At 37.9% G+C, this 14,055-nt stretch overlaps 1 protein-coding gene across 2 annotated transcripts in view; it reads right to left on the bottom strand.

Annotated features, from left to right (window-relative positions):
* Window positions 1-2,616: 2,616 nt before the first annotated feature.
* Window positions 2,617-14,055, bottom strand: part of rai1 (retinoic acid induced 1) — a 58,330-nt gene continuing 46,891 nt past the window's right edge. For both annotated transcript variants that reach the window (XM_055184413.2, XM_055184421.2), the window contains exons 3-5: window positions 13,891-13,984; window positions 12,214-12,263; window positions 2,617-3,981 (exon numbers count right to left, since the gene is read on the bottom strand). In XM_055184413.2, the coding sequence (XP_055040388.2) occupies window positions 3,967-3,981; window positions 12,214-12,263; window positions 13,891-13,984 (159 nt within the window). In that variant the 3' untranslated portion in view covers window positions 2,617-3,966. The remainder of the gene's footprint in view (window positions 3,982-12,213; window positions 12,264-13,890; window positions 13,985-14,055) is intronic.

Here is a 14,055-nt window from a genome sequence, read left to right on the forward strand (position 1 = left end):
TCATTCTGCTTTTGACTCCTTATGTATGTGCAAATCAAACGTTAATGCACCTTGAAAAAATGTTTTCTTTGTCGTTTTCATTTTGTCTAACTTAATAAAAATGTACTTTTAAACTGCAGTTTATAATAGAAAGTAAATGGTCAACCATCGGTTTAAAAAAATAAAACAATTTACAGTAATGCTCAGTGGAAGTCTAGGACCCAGGGGTCTCCAACGTGGTGCCCGCCAAAGTACATTCTATTAATAGTCTTAATTGTAATATTTATTTATTACATATTTTTTATATAAGCTTGTCTTGGTTTATGTTTGTTAACATGCACTAAAACATCAGCACGTAAAATAAAATAAAAAAGTTTTGAGACGATATCAAAAAGTGGCCCTCCAGATTGTTTTATCCATTATGGTAGCCCTTGCTCACAAAAAGGTTGGAGACCCCTGGTATAGACCAATTAATTTATATATGTGACCACAAAACCAGTAATAATGGTCGATTATGATAGCTGAATAAACAAGCTTTTCATTGATATATGGATTGTTAAGACAGGACAATATTTAGCCAAGATACAACTTTTTAATAATCTGATGGTGCAAAAATGAAAATATTAAGAAAACACCTTTAAAGTTGTTTAAATAAAGTCCTTAGAAACACATATAACTAATGATTAATACATTTCATATTTTACATCTTTACTTAATATCGTAATGATTTTTGGCATAAAAGAAAAATTGTTGGCTATTGCTACAAATATACCCGTGTGACTTATGACTGGTTTTGTGGTCCAGGGTCACAAATGGTTATATTTTTATTTATTTTTATAATTCTGTACACATTGTCATGGATATATGTTATTCGAATTAGTCTGTGTCAACCTTGGTAACAGAGTTTGACAGTAACAGAATTGATAGCATTACAGTTGTAATCAAATCCAGACGGTACAATCTGGGATGACAATAGCAAAAAAAGATAATTCTTCAGATGTGGAATAATCAATTTGTACCTACATTTGAAATGTGGCTCATGGAGTTTAGTGTGTTATATATAGAAAAAATTAGATACCCGGTAAACTTACAGATTTTGGAGCCTTTTTTTGAATACCTGTTCGCTGATTTTTGAATTTCATTCCCCACATATATAGTGGTTGCCTATATAGTAAGGGAAATAAGTAATTGAACACCCTGCTATTTTGCAAGTTCTCCCACTTAGAAATCATGGAGGGGTCTGAAACTGTCATCGTAGGTCCATGTCCACTGTGAGAGACATAATCTAAAAAAATCCAGAAATCACAATGTATTAATTTTTTTAACTATTTATTTGTACGATACAGCTGCAAATAAGTATTAGCTAGAATTCTGACCCTCAAAGACCTGTTAGTCTGCCTTTAAAATGTCCACATCCACTCTATTTATTATCCTAAATTAGATGCACCTCTTTGAGGTCGTAAGCTGCATAAAGACACCTGTCCACCCCATACAATCAGTAAGAATCCAACTACTAACATTGCCAAGACCAAAGAGTTGTCCAAGGACACTAGAGACAAAATTGTACACCTCCACAAGGCTGGAAAGGGCTACGGGGAAATTGCCAAGCAGCTTGGTTGAAAAAGGTCCACTTTGTACACCAAATGTATCTGCAGTATATAATCACCAGTGTGTTTAAATGCTTACTCTAATCTCAAGTGTAAAGCACATTATTATAAATAAGACTTTTGTTTAACAGTGAAAGTAGATGGCATAAATGTTGGTAATAGAGCATTTCTTTAACACTAGATTATTACAATTTTACAAACAAATGTAGGCTGTAAAAATGAAAAAGGAATCGTTTTGTTAAGGTGTTAAGCAGATGCACCGATATATCAGGCAATAATCGCTATCGGTAAATAAAAGCAATTTTTAACCCTGTCTGATGACAGTCATGGCCGATCCTGTCAATCCAAAGAGAGCAGAAAAATGCAATGAATTTGGCTCTGTGTTTAGAAAATGCAAAGAAACATCACTAGTTTAATGTTCAATATTAATGGTCATTATTTATAATTATAAATGTAATCTTCAAAATTTAGTTGGATGATCAGCATCAAATGATACACTGAAAAAATGATTCATTGAATTTAATCAATTTTTTAAGGTAAGTGGTTGCAATCAATTTATTTAAGCTACATTTAAACAAAAGTTTTGTATTTTATTTTACTTTACTAATCTTTTTTTTTTGTTTAAATGTAGCTTAAATAAATTGATTGCAACCACTTACCTTAAAAACATTGATTAAATTCAATGAATCATTTTTTCAGTGTATCAGTCTGAATAATCGGCTATCAGTATCGGTGGGAAAATTTAATATCGGTGGATCTCTAGTGTTAAGAAAGCAAGCAGGTGTAGATCTGTTTCCTATATGTCTACAGATATTATTTCGGACAGCTGGCTGTGACTGAGAGACACATTTAAGAATAAAAGCTTTGAATTGTTTGGAGTTGTATCACAAAATAGCAAACAACGTTGCTTTGATCTGAATTCAAAGACGTCTGTTCATGTTTACACATCTATTAGCTTCACAAAATCAGGAATATATCGTGAACACTGCAATATGGGCATGGTGGACAAATACAAATCCGAAAAAATCATTTTAATGAATCGTTTTAATAACTTTTGTAAGCAATAACATATTTGTTTTTATAGAAAATAAACATCTCTAAGAAATACTATACACAATTATAATAGTACATCACATCTTACATTTAAACAGCAGCAAATACTTATATACACAATTACTTAAGATTTAGAAATCAAAGAATTACGTGGATGGTTTTGTCATCTATGGTCTTATCTTTAATACTGCAATGAAATGACGGCTTATAATATGTTAGTCACATATACATCTCTGATTAAATGACTATGACTTTTCATTTTAAGTCTTGTTTGTTTTCTTCTGCATCACTTTACCATTTACATGAACAGAATTGTGAAATTGGTCTGTCCATGATATGCATATCTCGCCCAACGGAGGTTTTCATATCATCGTTTATTCACCCTCATATCATTCCTGATTCATATTATTTTGAATGTTTTATCTGAATGTCTTTTTCTTAAACAATTCAAGTTAATGCAGACTGAAGGGCTGTTAACCTGAAAAAATGTTGCTGTTTCAAATCTTTTATAGCATAATGTATCACAGCTTTTTGTGAGGAACAGGCCGAAATCTTCTCATCTGGTGCACTATAACACTTTTCAATTTAGACTGGATCTGTTAAGTTGAGATATTTTTTATGTTTCATAAGTCAGGAATGACATGATGGTAAAAACAATAAGAAAAAGAAATCATTTTCAGGTGTACTATCCCTTTAATAAATGCTGAAGAGCTCATACACATATGAACACAGGATATTTTTTCATCTGTATACACTGTTGATATCTCAGTAGTGTAGTTTAGTCTTCGAATGCACGTGAAAATAAGCCTACACCTTGGAGTAGCAGTATATTAAAATAATGCATTTATATGAGATCAGAATATTTAGACCTGTAAAGCACACCATGTACAGTTTCAATAACATATAGGTGTCCATTGAAATACATCCAGTGAGTGCATGATGCATGACATCTTCAAATTTCAATTCCCTTTAACAGCGGGAATACGACTGTGCCAGCCAGAGCTCAGGGCTGCCGGCCAAATCTGCCACCAGGTGTCCTCGACTGATAACATCCCTTCCAGAACATGGAAATAAAAACGGAAGAATGGCACATTTTGATCCGTAACAAAAGCGTCTTTCCCTTTTTCAGCTTTTGACCATGAATGATGTGTTTAGAGCGGTCCGGATGCTTTCGGAGATTATCTGATCCTGGGTCAGTATTGCTACAGTATCTTTGTGCTTCAAATGAAGCTCCAGTTTTTCTGTCCATTTTGGGTGTCTGCAGCACACAGACAGACGCATGTCCTTTGTTGCGCACTGTGTGTGACATTCATTTGTCCTCATGTGTCTATGTGTCAATTGCCTGAAAAACAGACACATTTAAAGTGAATATAAAACATATTTTAAAGAATAGAAACCATGATATATTTAAATATTTGTTACTATATTACATTTCAGTAAATAAAGGTGAATTCTGTATCATTTCATTACATTGATTTGAGTGGATCCCAGACAGCATACGACTCTGGGCCGAATCCACGCCAGAGTCTGCAGCTCCAGTGCGGATCCGGTGCTGATCCTGCCCAGTGTCGTCTGCTGTCTGGGTTGCTATATTTGCCATTCCCTTCAAAATATAAAAATGAAAAATATATTACAGTAAGAAATATTATTTAGGTGTTACTTTTCTTCCCTTACTCTAATTAAAACACACCTTTATTTTTAAAGGGGTCATATTGTGAAAATCTGACTTTTTACATGTTTTAAGTGCTATAATTGGGTCCCCAGTGCTTTTATCAACCTAGAAAATGTGAATAAAACAGTCACTCAGTTTTGGTAAACCATTCTCTGCAAGCATGTAAAAAATAGGGTCATTCAGATTTCGCCTGTTTTGTGACGTAGGTAGCAAGTCTTATTAAAATAATACCGTCCCTTAATCTGTACTATCCAACTACGGCACCGCCATTTAGTGCAGAGAGAGAGAGAGAGAGAGAGAGAGAATAATTGACAGCACAATTGAGTTTTAATTTCAACAAACCACCATCATTGCGATCAGTGTTTGCATTTCATCAGCTCATTTGCATTTAAAAGGAGACACCTAAAAACGGCACATTTTTGCTCACACCTACAAAGTGGCAATTTTAACATGTTACAATAAATTATCTATGTGGTATTTTGAGCTAAAATAAAGCAATAAACCCCAAGAAGCAGTGGGTTACCAGTGCATTTTATAACAGCTAAGGGGCGTTGTTAGGCACGACGCGAAGCGGTAACCCAACGCTTCGAGGGGTTTATTGCGTTTATAAAACGGTTACTTCATATGCATAGCAGGGTTTCACAAAATGAAACACAAATAAGTTGTAATTATATTAGTATAAATATTACTCTTCCGCCAAACAAAGTAGTTCCTCAGAATCAAGTGTGGCTGCAACAGAGCGCAGTTCCCAACCAACAGAGATGCAGCAAAGACACAATGAAAATATGATTAAAGACTGTGGTGTTTATTTTTATAAATCAACATTCATCTAATTTATACATTAAACTTTATATCGTGCAACTGTTGAAGTGATGATCAAATATGCTCGGAAGCATACTTAACTTTTTCCCCGTCAGCGTTTTTTTAAGTTGCCACCCAGTTTTAGTTGAATGTCTTACAGAAAAATTATCTTCTTTAAATAAACATAATAAAAATAAAATATCAAATGAAAGAACAGTCCATCCGCTTTCCAACAACATCAAAAAACGTTTCATCCTACCTTAATTTGTTGTCTTATCAGCTATCACCTCTCAAATTTTCAGCTAAATGCGGAGATAATTCCATTTTTGTGAAGAACTTTGTAAGAGATCAGGGGCCTATACCATGAAGCTGGTTTAGTTGGTTAGCCAGCTTTGTTTAGGATTAGTTTGTGCAAATCCTGGGTTTTGGGTACCATGAAAATAGCTTTTACCAACAAGGCTTGCACATTGGCTTGGTTTTGTCAACCTGAAACTAATCCTGTAACCCTGAGTTTGTTTAACCATTTTCATGGTACGGGCCCCAGATTCAGAGCCTGATCAAAACACACGTCACGCTAAATCCACCACAACGCTGTTGTGTCGAGTGAATGCCTCAGTGTTTAAGTTGGGTAAGATTGCCATCTTGTGGATAATAGCGGAAATATCAATAAGACAAAAAAAAACGTCAGAGAATGTTTTCTCTTTATTGACGAAATGTTTTATTTATTGACATTTATCTGGATATCGCCATAATTGTGCAAATGTAGAAAAATAAAAAAATGATTAAAGACTGAGGTGTTTATTTTCATAAATCAGTACGCAGCAACAGTGGCGCAATGATACTTGTGATGCGGTCTGAACCGTGGGTTTACCGGGGTATTTTATCACAGCTTAGAACGCGTTTCAACCAATCAGAATGAAGAACCAGAACGAGCCGTTTTATAACTTTACATATGTACTCTGGGGACACCAAAGATTTATTTTACTTCTTAAAAAAAATCTCACAGTATGACCCCTTTAAGACTATTGCTTTAAGTGGTAATCAATGCATAGATTTTTCTGAATCCTTATTTCACATTCTACACTGTAAAAGGTAAAAGTCTAATTTAAAAAATCACTTCAATTGGTAACACCTAAAATTGTTTAACTTCAATTAGTTGAAAAAGCTTACATTTTTAGCTGTTACCAATTAGGTAAGGAATAATTGACGACGGGCCATTGAATTATAAGAAAATAATGCACACCAAGGTGGTAATTCGGCACTCCGCGTTACACCGCAGGTGTGCATTATTTTCAAATAATTCAAAGGACCGGAGTCAATTATTCCGCTTATACCACAAACATTGCTCTGGTGCCTATTTTTAAGACATTTGAAAAGATAGGTGTGCGGTTTACAGAAAAATAATCAACACCCATAGAACATTTCTCAGCCAATCAGAATGCAGCATTCAACAGACCCGTGGTATAATAAATAATAATTAGATCCAACTTTCACTTTTTACAGTGCATGTTGGTCTTTGTAACATCCCTTTAAAGGGAAACCAGGCAAGTCTGCGTAATATTTCTCTACGAGCTTCCCCTGGTGTTTGAAAGTAAATGCTTTCAAACACACTGTCGTAAAAACGAACTGTTGTCCCTCCCCCCTCGGAACCAAGTTTATCAGCTTATTTCCAATCCAGTTAGGTTTCCCTTCCGTCAAGGGTTTTCGATGCTTCTTCCACGGCTCTGCCATTTGCAACAATCGCTAGCCGTGTTTAGCTAGCCTGCCTCTGTCTTGTTTGCTGTAAAGTGATACTGCTTCTCGCGATATCTGAGACTGAAGGACACCGGGTCGGATACAGCGAAGTTGCAACATCCAATAGGAAAATTCAACTGCAGTAGCCGCCGTTCAACCTGAAGAGGGCAGCACTCAGACGTTTTTACATCATATATTGTAGTATTGAAACACTTTAATACCCAAATATGTCAAAAAACTTACTAAAATCAACGAACAGCACTAATATAGCATCATTCTTACAGATCATTAAGTAACAAAAGTTGGGTTTAGTTACTCTTTAATAGATTGTCTTGATATAGACCTTCAGGGAAAGTATAACTAAGACAATAGCGTTACTATGTCACCCACGAGGCCGGTGTTGTGTCGAACTCCGTTCCCCCTATGTTTCCCTTTAGTGTAGTGCTTTTATAGCGTTTTCATCACGTTACATTTAGAAAGATTAAAGATTTGAATTGGTTATACTAAAAAGGCATAATGTCATGTATTTTATAATACAATTTATTAAATATTTCATACATTTGACAGTTTTCTATTAGGGTATTTCTTTTAAAATATAGCCTGTCTTTTTCTTTTTTTTCCTTTACTGGTTGTTTTAAAAATGTAATGTTTGCATACATAATTAAATAAATATTATACATATAATATGATTCATACTGTAAAAATAATTGACTTACCATTAAGAACAATACAGATAAATTACAGAAATGCACACATATACATCTCAGTAGCCATTAAAACTTTAAATATATAAATAATAAAACCTATAACGTGATAAAAACGCCATAAAAACACTACACTGAAGGGGAAAAATAGGGGGAACATAGGGGGAACAGACCTCGACACAACACCGGCGCAGGCGTTTTAAGCAGCTGTGTGAGTGAAAACCGTCTAGCAGCGCTCTCTCTAGGCAGCTGGTGAAGTCAACACTTGTTCTCTGATTACAAATACAGTCCACTCTGGTTGCTGCTTTTACCAGTCATAAAAAGGTTAAACGAGCCTCCGGTGCTAATTCTAAAACAGTGGCGGAATACAAACAGTAAAGCAGTATAATACTGGTGGAATATGACATTGCTGGCAAGTGGAAAAGACTTATGCTTATAGACTTGTTAGACTTCATGCGGTGCTGCAAGAACTGACAGGCGGATGACGTAAAAGTACCGCGAGGACGGGTCGAAATAAAACGTGAGTGTGTGATTTCTCGACTCTCGCGGTACTTTGACGTCACAGCCATGCCGGTTTTTGCAGCGCCGCCCTCATGAGGTCGAACAAGCCTATTGTATGCTCGTTGAGCACGCGCAACACATACGTCCTGCAGCAGCATGCACAGTGCACGCGTGTTTGTTGACTGTTGTGCGTCGCTCGCCGCTGCGCAGCATTGGATGTGGAGTCACACAGCAGGAGCGTCTAATAATTGCGCTGGTATGGACGCTTTCCTTTTATGTCTTTCTCTCCTCGTCCTCCGCAGCCTGCCTGCTCTCTCTCTCTCTCTCTCTCTCGCTCTCTCTCTCGCTCTTAATCCGCTTTTCAGTGTTGATAATCAGTATCTCTCTCTCTCACTGTGCCCTTGTTAAATGGCTTGGAGAGCATAACTGTATTGATACTACTGAAAAATTCTGGTTATGATTTGTTTTAAACCACTGACGCTATTCAACAATTGAAATGAATTCAACCAAAACTATAATTTTATCCGAATATTTGTTCCACACACACATGAATTGCTATCTTCCAGTGAACAGTAGAGGATGTCATCCTTATGCATGATATCATGTTTAGCATTAAGGCAGACACACTTAATCAAGTGGGCCTACATGCTTTATAAATCCATATGTGTAGTATTTACATTTCTGGACAATTTACTTGCACCGTTGTCCTGTCTGGCTTATAGTTCACCAGCCTTATTTTAACATCTACAATGACTGCTTTAATGGCCTCATTGGGATAGCAAAGGATTCATCTGGATGTTATTCACCTGTGGTATTAGGTATTTAAACTTCATGTAATGCTTTTTGCATTCTGTAGCAGGCAAGGGTGCATATTGAACAGGCGCTATGTAAAAGAAAACAAGACGTGCATCGAGTGTCATGACAACAGCAAGCACGGCTGTGATGCAGCACTCCGTTTAAACAAGCCAAACCTACGCTTACCTAAAAATGTAACACTATTTTTGCTGCCTTGCAGGCAATGGTGGATTTTCAGTAAATGCAGATCTAGTTTTTATGTGTTTCTACACATGCAGCAATACAAGCACAGCTCCATCCTCTCTCACTTCCATCTGTGTGCTGCCCCCCATCGTCCTGACCTGAAGCTCTGCTTGTTCTGCATTACTGTTGTCATGTTCTCCAGCCACGTGAACCCAGAACCTCACCACCGATGGTGTATGAGCGCAGAGAAGATGAAGAGCAGATATCCTGGGAGACCTGGACGGGGGTGGTATCTCTACCGCTCGCTTTCATTAAAACTGCAAATTGGCATCCCAGAGACCCGCAGCCCTTAGATCCCGTTCCTGATGCATGCTTTACTTGTTCTGAACTTTCTCCTTTGCTCTGTTTGTCTCTCTCCGACTTTCATTCTGTTCTGCTCTTTGTCGTGGGAGGGTGATAGAGGAAGGGAGGGTGAGAGATGGATGGAGAAGGGTGGGGTGTTTTGATCTCCAGCCAGGTTTTTCTTTTACTGTCTCTAAGAGGAAGATGTACTGCTGCTGAGTATCATTTCTTTGTCTCCTTGTCGTCATGAACATTTGCTCCATTTCTCCCTCTTTCTCTCTATTCTTTAATTCTCTCTCCTGACCTTCCTTTGCTGCAGTTCACAGATTACCTGTAGGTGGTGGTGTGCACAGCCAAATGTGAAACTGCGTAAGACCATACAGTGCTGTAAGAAATATTTCTTGCGTTGCATATTTTTGTCATTAAATTGATCAAATAACATCAAATTTATTAAGAGAAGCCTGAGAAAAGCATAGTTTCAAGGATTAGATACATTAGCCTGGAAAGAGTTACAAAGCCACTGGGAAAGGAACAGTAATAAATTCTCCCTGAATTAAGTGACCGGCCAACATTTCTCCAAGGGCACAGCTGCACTTCATCCAGGAAGTTTCAAAAGATCCAAGAGAAACTTCTAATGAACCACAGGCATCTCTAGCATCAGCAAACATCAGTGTTTGTGACTCAGCAATCAGAAGTAGATGGAGCAAAAAACTTGATTTCATGAAAGAGCAGTAGAGTGGAAATCACTGCTTACCATAAAGAATAGCAAAGCTCATCTCAGAACAACCTAGCAACGCACTAGCAACCACCCAGAACATCTTAGCAACTGCACAGCAACACACTCATGTGGCGTCCCAGTTCGCCTACTTATACTATGCCCTAAAACTATGCTATGGGAAGGAATATACATTTTAGTGCATAGCATGTAATGGTATACACCAGGGTTCCCCAAATCAAACTTCCCCACCTGTGATTTTCTAATGATCATGAAGACCTTGATTAGCTTGCTCAGATGTGTTTGATCAGGGTTGGAGCTAAACTCTGCAGTGCTCCGGCCCTCCAGGGTAAGATTTGGGGAACCCTGGTATACACCAAAGATACTGAATGGAGCACTTGTATTACTGAGTAGGGGACAATGCAGGGTGCTTCTCAGTATGCTTTCTCGCCTATATCCTACATCCTACGATATGGAAACCGATCAAGCTCTGTCATCAGGACATCTCAATTCTTTAATTGTACCGCAAGAAGGGGAGGAACGAGGAGTGAGGGGTCGTAAGCGAGGATACGCAAGTGTATCCTACAGACCGCTTAATCGCCCACTTCACTGTGGAGGCAAAAAAATAGTAGAAACTCATAGCCGGCGTGCTAAAAGTTTGAGGTTTGGACTTTAAAATGTCACCTTGTTGTGTTTTTGGCTGCCAGAATAGAAGGAAAAGCACTTTTGGTTAAAAAATAAAGTTTTACCGGATCCCGACAGACATTACTTCGCAGAAATCAAGAAGACAATTGTGGTTGAATGCAATACAATGTACAGACTGGACGGAGACGATCATAAATAATGCTCGTGTTTGCAGTGCACACTTCATATCAGGTAAAATAATATTTGAAGAGTTTCGTTGCAAAACGAGATAAATCCATTTTTTTTACATTTGTGTCAAACATGTTTATTATTATGTTATCATGGTATTATTTTGTTATATGGTGCGACTTAGCTGTATTTTTAAGTTATGAAGGTTTAAATAAAAACAAACCAACTGCAGTTGCATTGAAAGTAATTGGAATGCACAACCAAAAAACGAGATTTCTGAACAATTAAAAAAACGGGGGTTATCTCGTTTTGCAACGAAACTCTTCATATACATATGTACTGGTGTGTTGGTTTTATCTAGTACAAATCAGCAAGTTTCTGTTTTATAGGTGAAAAGTCGCCAACCACAATATTGTTTAGCTTAAATGTTAAACAAACATACAGCGATAGATGTGTGTGCCATCCTTTGAATGGTCTCTTAAAATAATCCACATTGCTAATCATAGCTAGCCCAGACTGTAAGCCATGAACTCTAACTCAAGTGTGTTTTAAACTATTTTTTTCTTGTTAAACATTTTTTGGGATTAAATGCACTTGATAATAGAGAATTAACTTCATACAGAGAGTGTGGAACGAGGACATGCCATTTCACTTAATGCTCCATCTTCTCCATCCTCGCGTCTTTGCAAATTGAGAGGCAAACAGTGCTCAGTATGGCCATTTTGGCAGACGAAGTCCTCAATAAAGTCACTCAATAAAAACTGACGATTAATATATGTTTGTGCCCATGAGGGGGCGACCTGCTCCCAACACAAAAATTATATTTCTTAAAACTAAAATGAGTTCTTATCTTGTGAGCGTGGACATTATTTTGATGGCATTTCTAATAAGTGTGTTAAACTTTTCTAATTAGAAAAGAAAACTGGTTTGGCATTTTCCCCTCGCAGTAATAAGCATCAGGTAGCACGTCTAAACAACTTTTTTAATTTCCTTTCTCTTTCTGTTCACTCTTGGATCCTTGAGGGAAACAAGAGGATCGAGAGAGTCTAGATTGTCTAATTAACATCCCTTCACTAATGTATACTGTCAGTGGAGATGTGCACAGTCAATAGCAGACAGATAAGGGTGTGATATGCCCTGGGCTCGTCTGTTGCCCTTAGGGACTGATGAGAAGCTGCACTCTAATGTGTAGCTTAACTCATCACTGTTTTGGAGGGAGGTGGTTAAATGTTACAAGGACGCTCAAGTTCACAGTACAATGGGAGTGTCTTTCACATCAGAGATGTCCTTGGCAAAACCAATTGTCCTGCTTACCTTGTGTTTTGGGCATCTAATAGAGAAAGTCTCCTCTTCAAATGTGCAGCCTGGAATAGAGGGACAGAGAAAAAAGTAATGTAAGAAAAGGTGTTCATAAAAGCAGGAATTCAAGGTAACCAGTGCCACCGGAAAATGCAAACGTGGGATTAAATCAGCCTGGCCTTTTGATTCTGACATGACCCACATTCAGTGACATAACTACCAATTTATTTGATGGCAATGCATGGTGAAAGAAACCTAGTTCTGCCTAAAATGACATGACACAAACTACTCATAAAACATCTGATATGTATTAAACACAAAAATAGGAGCAGAACTGATGAAGTGAATGAGCTCTGATCCAGCCAGCTGCTACAAGGAGGGCTTTCGAAGGATAACTAATCTCAGTCAAGTTTGATGCCTAACCAGCCCTTGGTCAGCAAGCTTAATGAGAAACATTGTGCTGGTGCACTGCTGCTGGTTAACAACATGGTCCACCAGCTAGACCAGTATAACACAGCATTGACCAGAATGGAAAATCATCCTGGGCTACACAGTTTTTTTTCTTACAGGAAAAGCATATGCAAAGCAGTGTTGTAGTTGACACTGAGTCAAGACCAAGACCAGAGATTGAGTGTTGAGTCTGAGTCAAGACCGAGTCCACCTCCAGCTTTGTCTGGTTCGGCACTCGATCTCTGGTCTTGACTCGGACTCGACTACAACACTGTTGCAACGCATGTCATCCCATTCTTGGTTGTATAAGAAGAAAATAGACTCTGGGAAAGATCCACTTCAAAGTCGGCAGCTCTGATGCACCTCCGGTGCGGATCCGCCCCAGAGTCTGTTGCTATCTCGGAAGCAAACCAAGAGAATAAGAAAAGGTTGTCTGTAGCATGTGCCATTTTTTGAACTAGAATGCATTTAAACCCTTTCACAAAGAGCGTTGATCCTAGAAAATTGTCATAGAATTACTAGAGTGCCTTCTGTTTGAGCGCAAACACATCTCTGAATTTATCACACGATCAATCTCAGGATGGGGACCTAGTAACATTGCTTGGATCAATCCCAGAATGCACCCTGTGTCAACAAAAGGCAGAAACAATGCCATAAGGGGTGTGTCGTAGTGTTGGCGGGTGTGCCGTCGCAATGACGTAGTTATCATTGACATGTTTTTTAATCCAAATCAGTGTTCACGAAAAAATATCTGCACACTGGAATGAAGCAGAAACCAGGGAGCTCCTCACTATCTGCGCTGAAGCTGAGATTGTTCAGAAGTTTAATGAAACACAATGCAATGCGCGAGTTTATGATTGAATCATGAAAAATGAATGAGCATGGTTTCTCAAGAGATAAATCGCAGATCATATTCAGACTTAAGACACTACGTACATTACACGTCATGTCATGTGATCTGATTTATGTGATCTCTTTTGTATGTGTGTGTAATATAACCTTTATTGTTTTAGAATAAAATACGGTTTAGAGCAAACAGTAAATGTGAAAGCCTATTAACATTTGGTCATTTCACCTGTTGTTAGGTTCTTCTTGTCAAAGTGAGTCGTTTCTGATTATCTAGAGTTTAATTTATGAGACTGAGTGAATCTAGTAATCACATATGTCCTGCATATGTCATGGACGGAGCCGTTAGATGGATGGTCAATAATGTAAACAAACACACAGTCTCAAAGCTCTTACCCGTCTCTTTGGCGCAGACATAATGGTACCTCTGAGTACAGCTTTTCCAGCTGCAGCAGATGGAAGCTCCCTCAAACTGGCACCGAGAGCATTTCTGTGATGAGACAGAAAGCCTGAGGTGTATCTTTCAGAAACAGCGAACCCATCATACAAAGCCCCCTGAGC

The sequence above is a fragment of the Misgurnus anguillicaudatus genome, chromosome 19 (genome assembly GCF_027580225.2).
Source record: "Misgurnus anguillicaudatus chromosome 19, ASM2758022v2, whole genome shotgun sequence".
Taxonomy (NCBI): domain Eukaryota; kingdom Metazoa; phylum Chordata; class Actinopteri; order Cypriniformes; family Cobitidae; genus Misgurnus; species Misgurnus anguillicaudatus.